Source organism: Mauremys mutica, chromosome 17 (assembly GCF_020497125.1).
Source record: "Mauremys mutica isolate MM-2020 ecotype Southern chromosome 17, ASM2049712v1, whole genome shotgun sequence".
NCBI classification, from domain to species: domain Eukaryota; kingdom Metazoa; phylum Chordata; order Testudines; family Geoemydidae; genus Mauremys; species Mauremys mutica.
In genome coordinates this window covers 24,292,226-24,314,478 of record NC_059088.1, presented here as the reverse complement: position 1 = coordinate 24,314,478, position 22,253 = coordinate 24,292,226, and the positions used below count along the sequence as shown (strand labels likewise).

At 50.6% G+C, this 22,253-nt stretch overlaps 1 protein-coding gene across 2 annotated transcripts; it reads right to left on the bottom strand.

Annotated features, from left to right (window-relative positions):
- Window positions 1-10,400: 10,400 nt before the first annotated feature.
- On the bottom strand, window positions 10,401-20,438 carry HJV (hemojuvelin BMP co-receptor). Of its 2 annotated transcripts, XM_044990668.1 has the most exons (4): window positions 20,330-20,438; window positions 16,195-16,354; window positions 13,952-14,454; window positions 10,401-12,424 (listed from the first exon to the last, which is right to left on the bottom strand). In XM_044990668.1, exons 2-4 carry the CDS (start codon window positions 16,286-16,288, stop codon window positions 11,804-11,806), a joined length of 1,218 nt encoding a protein of 405 aa, XP_044846603.1. In that variant the 5' UTR covers window positions 16,289-16,354; window positions 20,330-20,438; the 3' UTR covers window positions 10,401-11,803. The 2 variants fall into 2 exon arrangements, with proteins under 2 accessions (XP_044846603.1, XP_044846604.1); XM_044990669.1 differs by lacking the exon at window positions 20,330-20,438 and having other exon boundaries at window positions 16,195-16,488.
- Between the last annotated feature and the right edge of the window lie 1,815 nt (window positions 20,439-22,253).

The following is a 22,253-nucleotide window of genomic DNA, read 5'->3' as shown; positions in this document are numbered from 1 at the left end:
TATCTGCTGGCTCGAAGAAGGAATTTCCTTGCTATGAGAAAGCAATGGGGAAAAGGAGCACTGGCCGCCTAGGAGTGAAATGAAGGAGCTGCATCTTTTTCTGGAACAGCTGCTAACAGCTAGTGTTCGATACGTGGTACTAGTTTAGATACACCACTTGTTTTTGTGGATACAGACTAACACAACTATCCCTCTGATACCACTAGTCTATTCCAATGTGGTAGGTGGAGGGACACTGGGCTAAAGTGAGACATTGATTTAGTCTAATTTGGCAGGAAGTGGAATACCAGATTAGATGGCCCACTTGTCTGTTCCAGTGTGGCAGAAGATGGGATACTGGATTAGCTGGACGGTCGGTTTTGTTCTGAATGCAGTTCCTTAACAGAACATCTTGCATTCCTTTAGGAGGAGCGTTAAATCCTGCCTCTTTGGTTCCCTTCAGTGCATGTATCTCCTGAAGGATTATATTCCCTCTGGCTGTACTGCCCTGGCCTGTTCCAAGCTGCAGCCCGTTGTTGTTTTCTCTCAGCCGGTGATAACACACATTCCACGGATGTCTCAGAACATTTATCCCTGGGCCAGGCAGCCTGCCAGAGCTGTGATCCAAGGCGCATTACAAAAATTGAATCCTCTCCAGCCATCTCTCCCTGGCAGGCTGCTTTTGGCCTTTGCCTCCCTGACTTCCTGAAAATGCCTCACTTCCATCCTGCAGGGGGACTGTGATGTCCTCAGGAGGGGACTAGATTATGAATGCTTCCACATGGGGGGCATAGTAAAACTTCTGGGGCAACATGCCAGATTAGACGACAAGGGGGATTTGGAAAGACTCGTTTTTGGTTTTTAAGTAGGGAATTTTTGCTCATAAAACAAAATCTTTAGTTTGTCACATCACTTTCAAAGAGAAGATGCCAGAGGTGAGCACCACTGAACTGTTGTCTCCGTCTCCCTGCAGCTCTCGAAGGTGGTTCATTAAAGCCTTGTCTGCTCTTTGCTTTGCTACCTGAACTGGTTTCAAACATGGTTCAGGCTAACTCAGCTCAAACACAGGGGGGGATGATGACAACAAACTGTGTTTAAACCAAATTTACAAACCCTCTTCTAGTCTTGATCCCTTTTGCCCTTGGTGATCTGAATTTCCCCTGTACCAAAGATCTGATGCACTGGAGAGTGTTGCTAAGCATCTTTATTTCCTGGCCTAAAGTTACTTGACATGGATCAGGGTAACAAAAAGTTCTCTCTGTCACATGGCAGGAGTCAATCATTCTAGCGTGTCCTTTGTTGCTTGCTCATCCACCCCACAACGAATGATATAACTCTAGTCTCTGAAGGGGGCTGGTTGTGGGCTGCTGTTGCCATGCGTAAAACTCCAAATAGTTGTTTACACAAGATGTACTTTAGCCATATATGGTTTCCTCCAGAAAGTACAGAGACACAATTTCAAACCATTCACAAGGGCCCTACCAAAAGGGACTTGACTGTCATGCAAAGGCTTGACTGTTCCGTTGCCCACTCCAGCACTGTTATTGCAAAAGCTGTTTCCGCTGGTGGGGGTGGGAGCTGATTAACAGAGGCCTGGAAGAAAGAACTGTCTTTTCAGAGCCTAAGCAGGGGGCTGTGGTTTGAAAGTCCTCCTGAATGGCCACACCTATCCCCTGCTTTGCTCCTTTCTGCTCATATCTGATCTGGGTTCTCTGTGTTCATCACCCAAATCCTATAAGGATCAGTGGCCAGTGGAAACACCCTACTGCAACAATGGGGTAAAGGAGGACTGGCTGCCTATGTTCAAAACTGAGCAGATAATGGGGTGTTTAATTTTACCTTCAGAAAGGAAGTGAAATGTTTCTAAATTAAAAAAATGGATGAAGATTTTAGGGGTCAGGGAAACTGGTAACGAGCCATGGGACCTTACACCATGTAGGTCCCTATTTCAAATCCAGCCCAGGTTGGTAGTGACTGGAAATGGTTGCCATCTGATAGATCTTCAGGGATCTATGTGACGTGAGTTTGGTGGGTCCCAGTTCAGTTCCTAGCAGAGGTTAGGTGACCTCATCACAGGTGTCTTCTGAAAGATTCCCATGGTGCTTATCAATCTGGTGCATAGATTTCAACTTCTCTGCCACATAGTGGAACCTATCTCTCCCTGATTGTCCCAGCAGCACAGGGTAAGCGCTTACGTTGATCCAGTTTGGAGGTCCCAGATTGCAAGCTCTTGGCATGAATGCAATTCGCAAAGCTTTTCTAGCTGATGGATTGTTGAGTTAATTGGCCAAGACCATAACAGGGTTCAAAAAAGAACTCGATAAATTCATGGAGGATAGGTCCATCAATGGCTATTAGCCAGGCTGGGCAGGGATGGTGTCCCTAGCGTCTGTTTGCCAGAAGCTGGGAATGAGCAACAGGGGATGGATCACTTGATGATCACCGGTTCTGTTCATTCCCTCTGGGGTACCTGGCACTGGCCACTGTCGGAAGACAGGATACTGGGCTAGATGGACCCTTGGTCTGACCGAGTAGAGCCATTCTTATGTTCTTCTCCATATCCTTCCCAGATAGGGCTTTTATAATGAGTTGAGTAGGAGCCAGAGCTGGTTACACCCAAGTGGTCTGTGACTGGGATCTAATCCAACCATGTATACACAAAAATAGATGTAATTTTAGAGTTTGTGAAAGGTCACATCACCAGTACCCATAACCAGCAGTGAGAACGAGCTCCATACCCACGGAATGCCTTGTGGGGAGAGAGGGCTGGATTTCATTTGTTTGGCTAGTAGAGACTGACTTCTTCTGGACACATGCAGTATGACACCACATGCTTCCAGCCTGGAAGTTTGGTGCCTGCCTAGTTTGGTGCCATCCACCTACTCAGCTAGCAGTTGTGCCTTGCAATGTTATTGGGTTTTTCTTTTAACCTCATTGCCCAATTACTTTGTGAAACCAACCCAAGGGACCAGCTCTGCCTTTGGCAACAGTTGGGCTGTGTACTATTACTACTGCTACTGTTACTGAATAATAAAAGAAGAAGCTCTTATATAGCAAAAGATTTACTGATTGGCAAGAGCGATTTCCTTCCCTCAGGGCTGGGTCTGCCATTTGTAAATCCCCAAACAGGAACGGGACCCCATGTTGCTGGAGGCAGCAGGGAAGAGTTTACTCCACTTCTCCTCAGCAGCCCAGGTTACCATGAGCACATCAAACCCCTCCCCCTTTCTCATCGGCTTCCTGTAGACTAGCGAGTCCAATTCAAGGGCGCAGTCCTTATCTTGGGGGGTGCTCAGTGAGCCCAGCATATTTAAAGGAGCCTGAACGATCCCGGATGGGGACTGTGGTTGACAACTCCACTTCTCAGGCCCAGTGGAACTTTCTGTCATCAGGGTGAAACTCAGCGTTGCAGGAGACAGAGCTTCCTCAGGGGCTGGTCCTAGACTGTGGAGTTAACTAAAGACCATCACAAAACTCCTCACCTTCTTCTCCAAGTGCACAGTGCACTTATTCAACCTGCCTTTGCTAATATAAACACAGAGCTGTGTTGCCATAAAAACCCAATAACAGCTCCCTTTCCCGTTCCCCCCAAGAAAACCAGCAACCAAAAAGAAACCCTATCCAACCCACTCCACTGCAAAAATATTACAAAGCATCAAGCTAGGTAGAATGGTCCTATATGGTAGCACTTCCTATCTATAAATCTCAATGTGCTTTACAAAGATAGATGAGCAGCATTATCCCCATTTTACAGAAGAGGAAACTGAGGCACAGGAAGGAGCAGCAACTTAATCCACCTCACACAGCAAGTCCCTGTCAGAGCTGGGACTTGAACCCACAGCTTCTCAGCTCTAGTTTAGTGCCCAGCAGCCACACAGCACAGAGTCTCACTAGAGGAGCTATTGATGGATGCACATCATTGGGGTCTCTGAATTGTATTGGGGGCCATTGCTCATGTTCTATTCTTTGCCACCCCCCAGTCATGGAGTTAATCAACAAAGAGGAGTATTTCTCCATGGCGCTGCCTGTACTACGTGCCACAACTGGTGATGGACACAGGTCAGGGATGCTTTGTACTCCTACTTTGAGGGGGGAGGGATAGCTCAGTGGTTTGAGCATTGGCCTGCTAACTTCAAAGTTGTGAATTCAGCCCTTGAGGGGGCACTTAGGGATCTGGGGCAAAATCAGTACTTGGTCCTGCTAGCAAAGGCAGGGGGGCTAGGCTTGATGACCCTTCAGGGTCCCTTCCAGTTCTATGAGACAGGTATATTTCCAAATATTTTTTTATTTACTTTGAGGCTAAGGCATGAGAATGAAAAATGTATAGATTTTTGTGTAGGGATTTCATGATGCTCTTGGTAGGGAAATACATATCTTAGGCCAGTGGTTCTCAACCAGGGGTACATGTACCCCTGGGGTACACAGAGGTCTTCCAGGGGGTACATCAACTCATCTAGATATTTGCCTAGTTTTACAACAGGCTACGTGAAAAGCACTCGCAAACTCAGTACAAACTGCAAGTTCATACAGACTTGTTTCTACTGCTCTATACACTATACACTGAAATATAAGTACAAGATTTATATTCCAATCGATTTATTTGATAAGTATATGGTAAAAATGAGAATGTCAGCAATTTGTCAGTACTAGTGCACTGAGACACTTTTGTATTTTTATGTCTGATTTTTATAAGCAAGTAGTTTTTAAGTGAGGTGAAACTTCAGGTATGCCAGACAAATCAGCCTCCTGAAAAGGGTACAGTAGTCTTAGGAGCAAGATTGGGTATCAGCCCAGATTCCTTTTGTGCTATTGATAGCTGGCCCTTATTTCTGAGTGTGCACAGACATCTAGCGGCCTCTCCAGGAACAGCATGACAGCACTGAGCCCCAGAAATGATTCTTCACTCCTTTGCCTCTCTTGACCGGTGTCTCAGAAGTGATTTTGGACCCATCCACGAAGGGTTCAAGACCATGTTAGCTGCGGCCACATTTAAACCCAGATGGTGCGAGCACATTTCTAGCAGGCTGAGCCCTGTTGATAGGATTTATTTTTTAAGGTGCGCGAGGCTCTCAAACTCTGTGTTGAGTATGCTGGGGTTCTAAGAAGGAGAAGGGCATGGCTTTAAGAAATAGTGTAAACCAGGTTCCAGATGACTGTAGTATTTTTAAATGCAATGTGGCCTAGAGGACTGGGAATGCAAGAAATCGGGGTTCCCTCTCCAGTTCCGCTACTTAGCCTGCTGGCGTGACCTTGGCCATGTCACTTCACCTCTCTCTGCCTTGACTCCCCCCTCTGTAAAATGGAAATGATGACTGTGATGGGGTATCTACTTCACACTGGCACTAACGGGATTAATGAGAGCTTAATTAAAGCACTGGGAGGCTGGGCCAGGCCTGATTAAAGATGAGTCCCAGCTGGGAGAGGAGCTGAGTTGTTAGTGTGAAGTGAAGAGGGCTGGAGCAGACAAGGTTAGCAGGGAGAGTGGGAAGAACTCGGCAGCTGTTTTCTAGTAGATGGCAGAGAGACAGGCATGACCTGCTGGAGGAGGAGGATGGAACTGGCCAAAGCTGGGGAATCCTGCTGGGTAGAAGGCTCAGGTGGGGCCCCAAGATAGAGGGGAAGAAGCTGAATCCAAGAGCAGGGTTCCTGGATGCAGGGGCCCTGGAACCATTTGTATAGTGGGGGTGCTGAGAGCCATTGAACCAAACTGTTATCCCTGTACATAATGGAAACCACTTCAATCCCAGGGGTGCTGCACAATCCCAGGGGTGCTGCACAATCTCTTGTTCCAGCACCTATGCCTGGGCACGCTCAGCGTGGGAGGACTCAAAGGCAGAGGGGCCTGGCATATGGACTGCAGCAGGGGGCTGGCTCACTGGATCCCTGATGCGAGGGTCACTGGGGACACAGGCAAGGGCAGGACCTGGCTGTCTAGGTAGAAGCTCTGGGTGGCTTTGCTCACCACAAGAGCCTGCAAAGGGGCTGGGGAGAAATGCCACGGTAGGAAGGAGTCCTGCAGAGGCAGCAACAAGAAGTTGGATGGAGCAGATCTTGGTGGCTGGTTAAAAGGTCTGTGGGCTTGACCCAGTGTGGTGGGGCAGGCCAGAATCCCTTACAGCCACAGGAGAAGTCCAAAGCCTCCCTGAGGGAAAGGGATAAGGACAATTCAGAGCCTGCGGAGAAGGGTGTAAGGACTCCTGGGGCCAGGATCGGGGCCTGAAGACCTGTCGAGGTCTTGGAATTATTTGGACTTGTTTGTTGCCCCTGCTGTTACCCTGGAAGGGGTGGGACTACCTGGCCAGAAGGCTGAGCCATGAGAAGTGGCAGACCGATGCCGGAGTGAAGCGACTGCCAGCAGGAGGTGCTGGACGAGAGCCATCTACACCACCCCCAGCTGGGAGGTGCGCGTGCCAGGGGTGAGTCCACCCTTTTACAAATACCTTTATGTCCTTGCTGAAATACCGGAAGCTCTTCCTATGAAAGATGCTGAGGTCAGAGCCAGGTATTTAATTTAACCTCAGCATCCAGTTTTATCATGCATAGATTCTGTTTAGCTAATGCCACACAGTTACTGGTTTCCCATATATTTCTGGGACCCATTTAATGCTGGGTTCACCCCTCTGAACATTTGGGAAAATCTGGGTCTGAATTCTGTATCTTGGGGCCTGTTTCTAGTTAATAGCACATGCTGCAGCATTGGCTGCAGCACATATGAAGTCAGGCAAGCCTGTGTGTTACTGGCACTGAAGGCGCACTGAAGCTACCTGTGTTAAGCTTTTCAAGACTGACTTCTGAGTTGAAGGGCTCTATTTTGGGGTGTCCAGTTGGAGACACCTTGGCCGAGTACATTGCATCTGAAGTCTCTAGGAGCTGGAGATAGTGAATACCTCTGAAAATCAGCCCCCTTGAAGTTGTATAATAGCTAATGCTAATGGAAATTCTGGAAGGGAAGTTAAACTCAACGATGCAGGGTTTAAGACAATCTCTAATTTTTAGGGATCAGGAGGAGAATTGATGTAGGGGGACAGATTATCTGACTGTGGGGTTCTCTGAAGCATCGGTTGTTGACCATGGTTGGAGTCCGGAAATTGGACTAGATGGATCTTGGGATCGATCCTGTCTGCCAGTTCCTATGTTCCTATGTCTCAAGTCGGGCGTCCGAAAATGGAGGCTGTCCAGAGTTTGTGGCCATTTTGTAAAACATCAGCCAATGCTCCTGATGTCCTCTCATGCAACATACGCTAGGAAACCAAGAGCTTGATCCAAAGCTCATTGACATCGATGGAAGGGCTCTCATTGGCTTCAAGGGGTTTTGGATCAAGGCCTCGGCGCAGCTTCTGACTGCGGCGTGAAATCTGCTGGCAGTGGACAGGTCTCTTCTCCTCTGGTCACTGCCCCAGACATGTCACTGGTGCTGCTTCCGTTGAGATCGGTGGGAGCGCTGACATACGAGCAGGCCTGAAGAGTCCCGTCCCTTGCTTCCCTCCCTCTTGGTAAGATTGCACTTTGCTATGTTCCTGTAGTATCCTCCCATCACCCAGTCCCTCTCCTCCCTCCGTGTAAAATCCTGCTGCTGGGATCGGCTCCTTGACCTGGTCCATTCCTTGCCTCCTGAAAGCTCCCACTTGTCCTGGCGGGGGTGGGGTGGCGGGGGGGAGGCGGCTATCAATCACTGCTGTTCCCATGACGTAATGTTAAAAGGAAAAGACCCAAACAAACAATAATGAATGTAAGTTGGTCTTCTCTGTGCCTATACTGGGCCTAGCACATCAGGGCCCAGCTGCCTGACTCAGACCTCTGGGTGCTCCTGTAACTAACAAGGTGCGTGCCCTTCATCACCACTCAGTCACTTTTGTTTGCCTGCTTCGGTGGCTTTGACATATGGAAAACACATGGGTTTTTTTTTGTTGGTCCTTCAACTGTATACCGTGTTTTGGTGCTATGCGAATGATAACTTCCCAATCTTATGCTGCATTTGAGAGAGAGAATTCCTAATAAAGCAGGTGACTGAGGGTCAGGACTCCCTGAGTTCTGTGTTGCATGCTGGGAGAGATTGTGATCTAGTGGGTAGATCAGTGGACCAGGACTCCTGGGTTTTATTACCTGCTGTGGGAGGCGGATTGTGACCGAGGGGTCAAGACTCCTGGGTTCATTCACAGCAATGCCACTAACTCCCTGGCTCGCTCTAGGCAGGTCACTTCACTTTGATTTTTACCTCCCTGTGGAATGGGGGTAAAATTTGCTCACCTCTGAGAGACGTGGGGTGGACGGCTTCAATGCCTGCTTTGGATAAATGATGCCGTGTACATGTGAAGTGCACAATTAAGATGTGACAGGGCGAGGTGATGACCCCTAATACCACCCCTCTGCCCCTCCCTGCTGAAGATCAGCTCTAAGCTCGGTGCTAATTGGCAGGCGTACTGTATTTTGGAGTGTATTTTAGTACTATGATCGAAAGCTCACTGAAATCGAAGGAAACGCTCTCCCTCATCCAGGGCCGGCTCCAGGCACCAGCGAACGAAGCAGGTGCTTGGGGTGGCCCATGGAAGGGGGCGGCACGGCCGGGTCTTCGGCGGCAAGTCCCTCTCAGAGGGAAGGACCAGCTGCCGAATTGCCGCCGAAGAATAAAAGCGGCGCGGTAGAGCAGCCGCTGAAGTGCCGCTGATTGTGGCTTTATTTATTTTTTTCCCCTTTGCCCCTTGGGGTGGCAAAAAAGCTGGAGCCGGCCCTGCGCCCACCCCTTCCCCCAGTCAACTCCAGTAGCCTTTGAATCAGTGCTATTTCTTATCAAAGAGTGACCTCTGCTGGTCAAGTAACAGGCCAAAGATCAGGCCTCAGAAAATGGTTCAATTTCAGCAGACGTAAACGAAACCAGATCAAGGCACTGGGCGCTGGTGGGCAGGTACTTTGTGCCATCTGGACGTTTGATTGCTCTGTAGTTTGTATCTCTCAGGCAGGGAGGGAAAGGTTGAGAGACGCAGGATTGGCATTGGATATGAGAGTCTCACAAAGCCAGGGGGCTGCAGACTGGGGCAGTATTGGGGCAGTAGCCGGTGCATGGTTTATTCCCTCTCAGTACAGAGCCAATGCCTCAGCACAGTGCTAAGGGACACAGAGTAGGCCAGCCTCTCTGGCACGACTCCCTTGCCATGCCCATGCCCAAGGGCAGCACAGGGTTGCCACTGTTGCTTCTGCATTGGTTGCTGTTCCCAGAAGGCCATTCTACCCCATTATGCCACTGGAGAGGTGCAAAGAGGCCAGAGCTGGGAACCAGATTCCAGTAGGTCTGGAGGAGCCAAGATGTTAAACTGAGGACCTGATCACCTGGGGTCCCTGAAAGAGCCATTGTCACTTTCCCCAGTAATAGGTTCATTAGCTGCTGTATCGTAGCTCAAATTCTACTGGGTAATTATATTCTGCATCCCTAAAACTGCCCCTGGCACTTCACTTAGATACTGTGTTGTTCTTTGTTTCCTGGCCGTTGGGCAGCATTGCTGTGTGCTGTTAAACAGCTGCTGCGTTCCATTCCAGAGGTGGATGCATTTTAATAATGGGTGAAGTAAATTCCGTATCTATAGGGACCTAATTGGGCTGGGTCACAGTCGCCCAGTGAGCTGATTACAAAATAGGAGCCACGATGAAACGTGTTCCAGAATCTAAATGTTCATTTTAAAATAAATAAAATAAGATTCTGGCCCTTATCTTTGCAAAGAGAACCTTGAAAATGCAAACCAAATGTTAACCATTGCAGGAATGTCTGCCTGCATTTGCAGAGAGCCTGAAACAACAGTTCTGAGGTGTGAAGGGCCTTCATCCATTTCTGAGGCGTGTTAACACTGGCATGAGTGTTTTACGGGGGGCAAAGAAAAAGAGCAATGATTACATTCTGAAGATCCACACAATCTATTGCAAGTGGTGTCCCCATTTTGGTATCACAAGTGGGCGGAGCTTGGTTGTAGGTGGAGTGTGAGCGTATCCACTGCTATTCCCTCCCACACCCAGTGCCCTGGTGTGTATATTTAGATCATGAAGTGCTTTGGAATGAAAGGAGCGATGGGGTGGAATACAAGATATAATTATCTTCACCTGTTGCACGCCAACCAGGGAAATAAGAGACAGATGACAGGAAATGAGGACTTCAAAAATAGACACCTTTAATGTCAAACGTTCATGGATCAACGATGCCGGTGTACAAGAAACGGAGAAACTCTTACGGTTGACACCACATGGTGGACAGTGTGTGAGCGAGAAGTACTTTAGAAGCTCCCTAGACTATACCTTTTCCTGTGACTTTGATCAGAGGAGCCATGAAAAAGCAGGACTAGACAAATAAACCAAATATGGCTTGAAACATGAGCCATAAAAACGAACCTTGTTTTTTACGGTTTGATGAGCCTTCCCTCACACTATTTTAAAAATTCTTTCATGCAACAATGTTTGCAAATCCTACCAGCCTTCCCCCAAAGACTGTTCTCTTCTACGAATGCCATCTTTGTAGGATCAAAGCTCTGTGATTCCTCTCACAGTTCAGCAGGACAAGAATTGCAAAGTTGTTTAGCAGATGAATCCTTTTTTTTTTTTTTAAAGTCTTTGTATATGGAAAATATTTGTTAACAAATAGAACTCTATACACGTCTCTTAAAACCTCAAATATATTAAACATTTAACTTCAGTCTCACGGCAATATTTATGTACATTCCTTAATATTTTACCTAGTCAGTGATGCAATCTGATAGCGTTGGCCTTTGCTGCTTCTGGGGTTTATCACATTACTAATCTTACTCTTGAAATCAAGCCAGTGGCTTTGGTTGGGTTTTTGTGGGGCTATGGGAGACAGAATAACAGATCAAGCTTGGGCTAAAAAAGGGGAAAATTAGATGGATTTTTCTCTATACTGTATTGTTGAAACTCAACACTGGTCCAAAGTCTGGGACTTGCTATATTCAGTCCTAGATTAGTGCCAAAAAGAGAGAAATTGCAATGCTGAGATGACAATTTTAAAGTGAAACTTCAGAGATTTGACATTTTGCAGACAGCTGGCAAGTTAGCATTATACCAATAGTCTAAACAATGAGAATACAAGAGAAAAATATTTGTTCCTAGCTCAAGTGGTTCAAGGAATCTCAAACCTTGAACAAGACATTCTGGTTACCATCTTACTGCTTTCTACTTCATTCCAACGTGGTTCCACAGCAGCTCTCACAAGAATGTCTGAAGCTACAAATCAACAAGTTTTGCCATCCAAAAGCTTTGACCCCAGCCTGGATTCCATCATTTCTAACTCTAGCAGGTTCCTGAGCAAGAGTCTGTTTACAAGTATGTTGGAACTGAAGTGCATGCTGGGTAGAGAAAAAGCAAGAAGGGGTCCTGCAAATTACCTATCTTGTGTGCTACAACTAGCTTGGCAGAAGCGCTGCAGAAGCTCAGAGGATCCACGCTCCGGGTTTCAGACACGTGATCAGAAAAAAAGCGAGACAATAGAAGTTAAGTCCCTGCATGGCTTTTTCCCATGTGGCAACAGATTCCCCACTTTTATTTAAAAAAAAAAAATACAAATCAGAACCCACGATGGGAAAATTCCATTAACGCTCAGGAGCAGAACAAAACTCAACTAATCCAGTCCTCAGCGTGTTGGAGAATGGGAAGCATGAGATGCTATTTCCAGGCCTTTTCTCTAAGACCAGGGCCTTTTGCCAGTTTGGTTCCACCCCCATAATAGCAGATTCTAGATAGGGCACCGTTTCCTTTCAGCTGATGTCCACCTCACTCCAGTCTGTATGTCACAGAGCAGCTACAGTACCTGGTACCTGATGGACAAGGAGTGTTAAAAGCGCAACTGAATAGCCAAGAGGTTAGAGGTGACGATGCCAAGGAGGAAGGGTAAGGAGATGAGACAGCAGCCCGCCCCAGTCTGGAAGATGTGCAGTTTCTCAGCGTCTGGGTGGAACATCTTTGCGTCCTCCAGAGCACCATGTGCGGCCAGGGTGAAATTGGCATCGCCCGAGGTTACCACATCAAAGACGCACGACTGGAAGTAGACGTCCTCCACCGGCAGCTTCTCCTTGCACAGCAGTCGCGCCGTCTCCGTGGCAATCCCGGTGTGGCGACACTCACTGCGGGAGATGCGCTGGCTGGGCGGGCAGCCGCCCACACAGAGTTGCAGGTCCTGTTCTTCGGTGAAGGACCGTGTCACCTCCTCGGCTGCCCGGATGGAGAAGGATAGCTGCCGGCCCGCCTGGCGCACGGCGATGGTGGTGCCGATGTAGGCAGCCCGGATCTCCACGTGCTGCCCGGGCGCACGTTCCTGGATGGTCAGGCTGCTCCCCCCTGGCCTCTCGCCACCATTCACCGAGCCATCCTCGAAGGCAGCCGGCAGGTTGTCTATTTCGGCCTGGTAGACCTTCTGGTCGATGCATTCCTTCATGTTCTTAAATATGATCGTGAGCTGCAGGGCAAAAAGAAAGCAGCAAGGCTGGATCAGAGGCCCTATGGTCTAGTTCCGGTTAACCGTGGTGGGGAGACGGGAAAGAGGAAGGGATTGTGACTCTCCTGGATACCTGTCAGGAGATCCAACAACCACCCTGCCCTTCCCGTATTGATAGATGGGAGGCAGGTCAAGGTACAGAACTACTGGTCCAACATCCAGAGCACTGGAGTGAGACTGAGGACTCCTGGGTTCTGTTCCTAGTTCTGCCACTCACCTGCTGCCAGACTTTGGGAAAACTGTTTCCCCTTCCACCCAATGTCCATCTGTCTTGGCTGTTTAGAGTGTGAGCTCTTTTGGGGACTGGGAAACTGGGTCTGTCTGTGCACCACCCAGCGCAGTAGGGCCCTGCCCTTGGCTGACGTTGTAGTAAGAGATCAGGAAGTTACCATGCGGCCCATCATCTTTCTTAGGACTCATGGCAGGTCACTGTACATCAGTGGTTCTCAAACGTTGGTACTGGTGACCCCTTTCACACAGCAAGCTCTGTGTGCGCCCTCCCCCCTTATAAATTAAACCCACTTTATTATATATTATAAATGCTGGAGGTGAAGCAGGGTTTAGGGTGGAGGTTGACAGCTTGCGACCCCCCCATGTAATAACCTCGTGACCCCCTGAAGGGTCCCGACCCCCAGTTTGAGAACCCTGCTGTACATCCAAATACAGCAGGGTTTCTCAAACAGGGGTCACCGCTTGTGTAGGGAAAGCCCCTGGCGGGCTGGGCCGGTGTGTTTACCTGCCCCATCTGCAGGTCCGGCCGACTGCGGCTCCCACTGGCTGCAGATCGCTGCTCCGGGCCAATGGGAGCTGCTGGAAGTGGCGCGGGCCGAGGGACTTACTGGCCACCGCTTCCAGCAGCTCCCATTGGCCAGAGCAGCGATCTGCGGCCAGTGGGAGCCGCGATCGGCCAGACCTGTGGATGGGGCAGGTAAACAAACCGGCCCGCCCCGCCAGGGGTTTTCCCTACAGAAGAGGCGACCCCTGTTTGAGAAACCCTGAAATACAGGGTTTCCACAATCCCAGGCTGGACCCATACCTGGAGGACCTCATAGGGCAGAATGAGCCCCTCCCACTGTTCACCTGGTGACCGCTGGAAGGATGGTCTCTTGACCCCAAGCGTCACTCTCATTCCTAATTGCATAAGCCCCACCCTTAGGGCTGCCTACCATGCCCTATGTGGCAAGTGAAAAGTCCCATTAGGAAAGTACTTAATGTATTTTTCTTAAGGAGCAGGGGCCAGCACCATGTGCGCAGCCAGGTGCAGATGGACAACCAGCAAGTGGTCCATGGGCCGCCGTTTGAGATCTGTTCCTCTAATCTATTCCGCCCCCTTCCCATGCCCAGGAGCAACTGGAGAGCATTTCTGTCATTGCACGAATGGTTCTTACATTTGATTCTGAGCCTCCATCCCTCTCGCACCGCGAATGCAACGGCAGCCGCCCAAAGCCTGGGGAACCCCCAGCAGCCAATCCCAGGCTGTGACGTTACCTTGCCGGTGGCAGTCGCGTTGGAACTCTTTGCCACGAGGTAGCTAGTTGCCTGCACAAACAAGTAGTTATTGTCCAGGAGAGGCCAGGAGCCCTCCACGCGGCAGGTGTGGAACTCATCCTGGAAAGTGCGGACGTGGGGGTCCCCGAAGGCTGCGCAGTGCTGGTAGGTGGGGGACTGGCCATGCTTGTAGAGGAAGCTCTTCTCGTAGTTGCAGATGTCCAGGGACTCAAAGCCCTGGTGGTTGGGTGCTGGTGGGCGGGGCCGGGGCGGCGAGGTGGGGCCTTCCTTGGAGCAGTTGTGCTGGATCATGAGGTCCTCGATGCCGTGGACGGCAGAGTGGTAGACCAGGTCGCCCCGGCAGGTCCGGGCCGTCTTGCGGGTGCAGTGGGAGTAGGAGCGTAGGGCGTTGCAGTAAGCCGCGTCCTTGTTGGAGCCGCGCAGGTTGAGGGTGGCAGCCACGTAGTCGGCATTGCAGCGCAGGATCTTACACTGGCAGCAAGCTGGGTGGCGAGACAGAGCGTATGGCATCACGTCTGATGTCAGTGCTACACCACTCTGCTGAAAGGGGCTAATGGCTACCATCCAGGAGGCCTTGGATGCCAGGACAGCCGCAGACCTTGTTAAAGTCAATGGCTGTGCCAAGCACTCTCTCTTTGTGCCTCGCTGGAAGGAGCAATTAAGCCCATTTGTAATGACAATGACCAACAATGGAGGGACACCCCCACCCAAGGTACATGGCAGGTCAGATCTAAGGGCATGTCTCCACTTACAGTATCGTTGTAACACTTAGTGAAGACGCTACCTACACCAATAGGAGAGCTTCTCCCATCGGCGTAGGCACTCCCCCTCCCCAACAGGCGGTAACTGTGTCAATGGGAGAAGTCCTCCCAGAGACGTAGCGCTGTCCACACCAGGGCTTAGGTTGGTATAACGACATCACTCAGGGCAACACAGTTACACTGACATAAGTTTGTAGTGTAGACCAAGCCTGAGCCCTGTGGGTCGAGGGGTTTCCCTGACTGCAAACACAGTAGTTAGGATGGTAGTCACCACCTGTGTATGTTAGCGGCTGAAAGCCAGGAGAAGCAGTTGTGGTGTGAGCCTGAGCCTGTGTCTACACTAGAAACGCCACAGTGGCTGCAGTGAATCCACCTCTCCAAGAGGCGTTAGCTCGACGGAAGGATTTCTTTTGAGCTTCTTGGGCACAGGGCTCGCTACAGGGGCAGACACGGGGATTTCTGCGCAAGAAAACTGCTTGCTGCTTCTTTCTCCTGTGCTCACGGCACGAGGACTCTCTGTACATTTTTATTTTTATTTTGTAAACAAACAAGATCACACCAAGAATCTCTCCGACTCCTATCACAGATTTCTCGTCCTAATGGAAACAACCCTGAAAGGGCCCAAATCTTGGCTAACTGCTTGGGCTAAAGGCGGCAACAGAGTGTTAAAACATTCTATCCTCCCGTCCCAGGCCATATTACTACACTGCCTTAGAGAGCGGTGAGTATGCGAGATCTCCCAAGATATGCAGGGCTGGGCCTGGTTGCGGTGGGAGACCATATAAGTAACCACTGGGGTGCTGCAGGCAACGGAGTTGGTAATTCAGTAGGGCCACTCTCCCCTGGCTCAGCACTGCCTCCTCACAGTGCGAGAGATGGCACCGTATTCTCTGGCTGACCACCAGCAATATGCTGTTCTCTTGGATCTGGAGCTTCCCCAAAGGCTAAAGCTTGCACAAGGGAATGGAAAATGGGAGGCAGAGGTGCACTGGGGCATTGCAAAATAAGCCAGATCTCAAGCATGTCCTGAGAGCAGGGAGGGAGCCTCTGGGCAAGGGACTGCAGGAGGAGGAAGATCTCAAAGCTACAGATTCCCAGAGGGGTTGGGAGCAATCCCACACTGGTGAGGGGAAGGAGAAAGACTAAGTGCAAAACCCTGGTCCTACTGAATTTGGGGGCAAAGCTCCCACGGTGACCCGGCAGAACCTTTTCATCGCCGATAACCGGTGCATCAGGGAAATGCTGCCGGGCCATTGCTGTTTTTAATGATGCAATGAGCCATCACACTCCTGCCACCACTTTGTATTCTCTAGGGGAACTGCCACCACGCTAGCAGATGCCCACCCCTCTATTTCAGCAATCCCCTGCCTCTGGCAGGTGCATGCTGCTCACGTTCCCACTGGAATCCCCACTGCTGGCGTGCCGCTGACCCCTGGCATCTCTGCATGTTCAGCTCCTTACCATGCCTGCAGAAGAGGAGAAGGAAGAGTGCTCTGAGGATGAAGCAGGTGCTTTCCAGTTGCTGTGGGCTCGTACTGCAGGCTGACTTCCCCATTCCAATCCATCCAGAGCCAATGGGGATTAGGCACCTCCCTTTTCTTCTTTTCTTTCACCAGCTCCCCTGGAAGCAAAGCAGATACAGGGATCTGGGCTAAATAAATTAACATGAGCTGCTGGACAGGATGGCTTGGTGCCCTTAGCTTCACGTTTGAAATAGCCAGAATCCCTAGTGCCGCAGGTTCAAAATCCAGCAGGCTCAGCTACCCTCTTCATAGAATCTCAGGGTTGGAAGGGACCTCAGGAGGTCATCTAGTCCAACTCCAACTAAATCATCTTCATCTTTCCCATGGAGAGACACACATCTACAAGTTACTTTGTGTGACTCTTTTAGAAGACAGCTTAATAACAGGGTCCTGTCTGCTGTGTGTGAACATTAGTGACCCTATGGCACGTGATATGGGATTCTCCCTGGTCCAAACTGCCTTCTCCTCCCCATCCCAGTGTTCTAATGTTCTCTGATGTCCCACCCCCGAAGTGGCTGCATTTATATAGTTCGAAGTGCATTGGGATCCTTCGGCAGAAACTTGCCACTATCAAAGCGCATGATATAATTGTCAAGTTGTATTGAAATTCAGATGTTTTCAAACAGAAATATGGTATCAAAGAGAATTTCAGATATGGTGCGTGTGGCAAGAGAGGGCAGAAATGGGCTGGCTGCTATCTAGCATGCATTGGCGAGGCAGCATTAATGTTAATCTGAAGGGACTGGGGCTGAGAGGGGAATTCATCCTCCATAGTCCACTCAGTCCTTGACCTCTATGCCTAGATTAACCTCAACGGGCACCAAAACTGGGCTGCTGACTTTTGTGGCGGGGACAGTGGGCTGCTGGAAATTGGACTGAGACCCGCCAAACTCATTTCATGTAGGCCCCCAAACCAGACAGCAGACAAGACTGGATCATTAGCGACTTGCGCTGGACTTAATCACTCGGCTCCCCGTCGAAAGGGTCACTGCTCCATTGTCAAGCCCCACAAGACACTGAGCCCGATCGTTTGCTGCAGCCCTTTCTTGCATCCAGAGGACCTGGATCTGCAGACAGCTGTTTGCAGCGGTCCCCATATGCGAGGTTAGGTACAGCCTGTGCCATTTTTGCTGGTGCACAGAGGAATGCGTTACTAACAGCCGTCAGCTGTGACTCCAGCCGGTGAAAAGCTCATTGTGAAAACAGAAGGAATGAAGCACAGAGTTGTAGATTTTTCTTTTTTTAAGGCCAGAAGAGAACCACTGTGATGAGCTAGTCTGAGCTCCTGAGAACCTCAGCCGGTAACGTCTGCATCAGGCCCATCGCTTTTGGTTGAGTGATAATGCATCTTTTAGAAACAAAGGCATCTAGTCGTGATTTAAAGATCTCAAACGATGGAGTATCCACCACGTCCCTGGGTACCATTATTCCAATGGCTAAATTACATGCAGGCATCTATTATGTAAGTTTCACTCCGTTGACCTCTACACTAAATTGACTCCACGTCCGCATAAATAAGCGAGTTAGTATCCAGAACCAGGGGGACTTTCCAGATTCACAGCATCTCGGTCACATGCACACATGGAAAATTAAGGGGAGAATTTCTCTAGAAACAAAGGGATTTTTTTCCCCTCTCTCATTTTCCGTTCAAATGGTCTTACTTAGGAAAGAAGCTGGATTTTAGGGTCTACTGTGGGTGGGAACCTGAAATGGATTATGCTGGCTGCCAATGCAAAAATCTAGATACAGGAGATAGCGTTGATAGTCCTGCATTTATGTCTTTGAGTCTGACTTCACCGGGATCTCTCTCTCTCTCTGATGTAGAGGAATGCACCATGAACACCCCGCTAACAGTCTAACCACGTGTCTCATGCATTGGGCTGGGATAAGGAACACTCTAAATTCCATGGGGGTGTGGGGGGGATGCACATGGTATTTTAGCTAACAGCTAGACTCAAAACTAGCAATTTCTCCACCCTGCTGCTAGATTTAAGGAATAGACTGCAGGGTGCCGACCACTGGTGATCCTGACGGTCCCACAGATGCACGGATATGAACTGGGATGTGCAAGTGTACGCGGGGTAGTGACAGGCACAGATACTGCATGTGTAAATAAAGGTTCTTCTATTTTACTTAAAAGAGAGGGTCACACATTTAATTTTGACTGGCCCAGCTGCCTGTGGGAGTTTGAACTCCGCTCCCTTCTGGGAGCAGCTCACACTGGCAGTGTTTGCAAGTTTCTGAAAATGAAGTAAAAGTTTCTGTGAAGGGAAGAGGATTCTGGAGACAGTAGGGTCACAACTGCTAAATGCCAGGCCATTATTTGTGCTGGATGGACCATAGCCATGGCTAGAACATTTCCCACCCCCAGGCATTTGCTGCCAGGAAAAATAAAATTAGATTAATGGCTGGTGGGGAGGATAGGGGGTGGGAGATGGTTTGAATCTGGCCCAAGGAAAAAATAAAACAGCACCTCCTTGGCATTCATTAACAACATACGCTCTGTCCTTCTGGCCAACACCTGTCCTAAAGCAAGAACTATCTAATGGGATTGCAATGGAGGAGGGAGCTGCAGCCTCTGCAAGTCTGGAGCATGTGTATACCCAGGATTAGATTTCTATAGGCTTATGGATACTGGGTCTGAAATCCTGTTCTCAATAGGTTTTTATACCATGCTCATTGCTGTAGTATCTGAGCACCTTCCACTCGGACAGGAAGCAACGTGACTACACGTCAGTCCTGTAGGGTTTGTTCTCTCGCCCTCCCGCCAGGGGGAGAAGCATGTGCAGATACCTGTCACTGTGCGTTTGGATTAGAGACGGCCAGGTCCAAGAAATGCACCTTAAATGTGGAGCAGGAGAGGGGTGAGGTTTGTGATAGTCCTGGGTTGCTGAGGGAATTCATAGCACAAACTCAGACCATCCCCGGAGAAAGTTCTGTCTCCAGTCCTGGACACCTGTAGACTGATTCTAATGTCCATTTCTGGTCATTATGGGTGCATGCACCTCCCTGTGAAGTCCTCATCGCTCCGAGAATAGACAGTGGTTTACATCCATCAATCCCACAACCGTTTATGTAGAGGCAGGTATCGCTATCCCTATTTTACAAATGGGGGAGGGGACACAGGCACAGAGAGGTGCATCAAGCCAACCGCAGAGTCAGGAACACAGAACCCAGCTCTCCCGAGTCCTGGCGTGGCACGCTAGCCGCACCCTCTCCTTCACTGCTCACGGAGAGCCGCAGGCCACACGCAGCATACAAGCACTGCAGCAGATTTACCCAGACACTGGGTGGTGGAATCTATCTACACTGCCGCCGCCACCATGCTGCTCCGCCAATGGGCCTGGACCCTGGGCGGGAAGGCAGCGGGGGAGATGGGATGCGGGCTTTAGGGAGTACAGTACCGTTCCCAGCTCTAAGAAAAGCTGTCGAGAAGAGTCTGGTGGAACGATCACGCCTCTGATCAGCTGTGAAAACTGAAGGGAAAAGATCCCTGCTCCCTACGCCTGATCTGGTGGTCTCTCAGCGATCACTGGGTTGATCAGGGCTGCCCAGAGGATTCAGGGGGCCTGGGGAAAAGCAGGGGAGCTGCGGCGCTTGTACTGACCCGGACCGCCGCCGGGCCAGGGCTCGCGGGGCCCCTGCGGGGCCTGGGGTAAATTGCCCCACTTGCCCCCCGTCCTCCCCCGGGCAGCCCTGGGGTGGATCGGCTACCGGTGGTTAAGATCTGCTTCGCTGCCCCCGTTTTCCAACTGGGGCTCGTCTATCGCCCCTACAAAAGCAGGTACGAGTCTCTTTTAGGCACGCTTGTGCGCGCGCGCGCACACACACTCAATTGCTGCAACAGGATCCCTTCCTGCTAGGATGAGAGACAGGCAGAGCACCACTATCCCGAGAGCAGACAGATCCTCTCAGATCAGCAGCACTGGTCTAGCCCCGGGACTCATAATGGCTTGGTTCAGTCAGTGGGCTCTTAATGGTGATCCTCTTGTCTCACAGCCCTAGGAACTGGCCCTGTCATCCCCCTTGCCCTGTCCCATTAGAGACACTAACGCTGTCGCCTCCCTTTGTACCTCTGTCCCTTAGGACGGGCGCTGGGTCCGAAGGAATACGAGCAGGTGGTTCATTCTCCTCTGCCTCCTTCGCTCAACGGGTCCAGCCTTTCGCATTCGCTTTCTCCAGCTCTGCCTGTTGCAACTGCGCTTGAACTTTGGGGTGTTTGACTAAGCCGATAAACAACCCGGGAGCATCTGCCAGCTCCCTCTGGGTTCGCTGCCGGAGCTAATGATCAACCCAGCGCTCCCCACCAAAAAATAGCCAACCCGCCACATGCTCCGCCCACGGGACGGGGCCCAGGCCTTGCCATCACCCCTCCCACAAGAGCCTCCCAGTAAGAGAAGCTTCTGATTCACAGAGCTGGAGGCCGGGAGATCAGCTCGTGTGACATCCAGCCTATCACACGTCACCCGCTTACCCCACTGTGGAGCCCGACAGGTTGGGTTAGGCTAAAGCATCTCGGCACGGAGACTTCCAGCGATGGAGATCTGATCTCAAGACACGTGAAGTGAGACCATCTTGGCAGGGCCTGGGAGAATCCAACAGAATGCACGTGGCTTGGTGGAGTCTAGCGGTCAGAGCAAGGGGGGGGTTAGGAGTCAGGACTCTTGGGTTCTCTTCTCAGATCAGGGAAGGAATTGGGTCTAGGGGTTAGAGGACAGCGAGTGAGAGGTCTATTCCCACGTCTACTACTAATTTGCTGTGTGGCTTCAGGCTAATCGCCTCCACTTCCCGAGCTCTAGGAAGGGGATAAAAGACCTCACAGGGCATGTGAGGGTTAGCGTTTCTAGAAGAAGGGCAAAGATCTGTCCCCTCCAAACATCCTTCTCATCATATCCAGTAGCCAGGCTCAGAGGCCTGTGATCTCGTGAAGAATGGAACTCAAGTAGGTAATAAAATGCCAGTGATTTGTATTCTGGTTCCCTGGGTAAACTGTTGCACTGATAACCGAGCCTGCACAAACTGAACGTGAGAGAGAACGTTGCTGAGTGCACCTGCTGCGTCTGCTTAAGGTGTTACTGGAATTTCGCTTTCAACAGTTCTGATCTGACTCCAACCACTAAAACACCATTGACTTCCACAGCATGATACTGGATTTACGCTGAGATCAGAATCCGGCCCCTGTCTCCAATGAGATTTGCAGAATCTATACGCACATGAGAACTGGAGGGCACTTCACGTGCATGAGGAGGAGGCTGCTCAAATTTGGGATGACCTGGAGGGAGTGTGGTCTAGTGGTTAGAGCAGGGGCAAAGGCTCTGGTTTCTACATCTTCCTCTGCCACAATGGGTTGTCCACTTGGAACAGATCTTCCGCAGACTCCCCCAGTTCCAGGGCTCTGATACACACCCCACAGGCTCCCCCAAGGCCCCAGGAGATCAGCAGCTTTCACTAGATTTCATTCTCTTGACTCTTCTTTATAAGTCGCGGGAGAGATCGGCCTCACTTTCTCATCACCCCCGTGTCCCCGCCTTGCTAAAGCCAGGCAGCCGTGGCTGGTGCAGGGGCTCTGGCTGAGCGCACTGGAGCCGGGGACCAGACACGCCCAGAAGGCTGACCCTGCGGCTGCCTTCCCCACACACAGTGCCCCCGGCCAACGTGCCAATCTGCTTCCTCTTTCAGAAAGGGACAGAACCCTAACCACCCCCACGGCCCGCGTGCCGACGTTTCCCCTTGTGCCCCGCCCCCGTGACATGTTCCCTCCTGAGCACAGACCCCCCCCCGCCCGAATCCACTGCTCCCCCATCTGTCACCAGCCCCTAGCGCAGACCCTGTCTCTCCCCACCCACATCCACGGCAGCTCCGAACCACTTGCCCCTTCCTTTTCCGCCATATCCCAGATGCTCCCTAACCCCACCCCATCCCCATTCCCCTACGCATGCCCCTTCCTCCACCACCCTCGTACAGACCCTCCCTCCCCTCAGCCAGCCTTGCCCGCCC

Coding starts and splice junctions, on each gene's coding strand:
- HJV (XM_044990668.1), bottom strand. CDS start 16,288: ATGGGGAAGTCAGCCTGCAGTACGAGCCCACAGCAACTGGAAAGCACC. Junction 14,455..16,194: donor TCTCCTCTTCTGCAGGCATG/GTAAGGAGCTGA, acceptor CTCGCCACCCAG/CTTGCTGCCAGTGTAAGATC. Junction 12,425..13,951: donor ACGCGACTGCCACCGGCAAG/GTAACGTCACAG, acceptor TTTGCCCTGCAG/CTCACGATCATATTTAAGAA.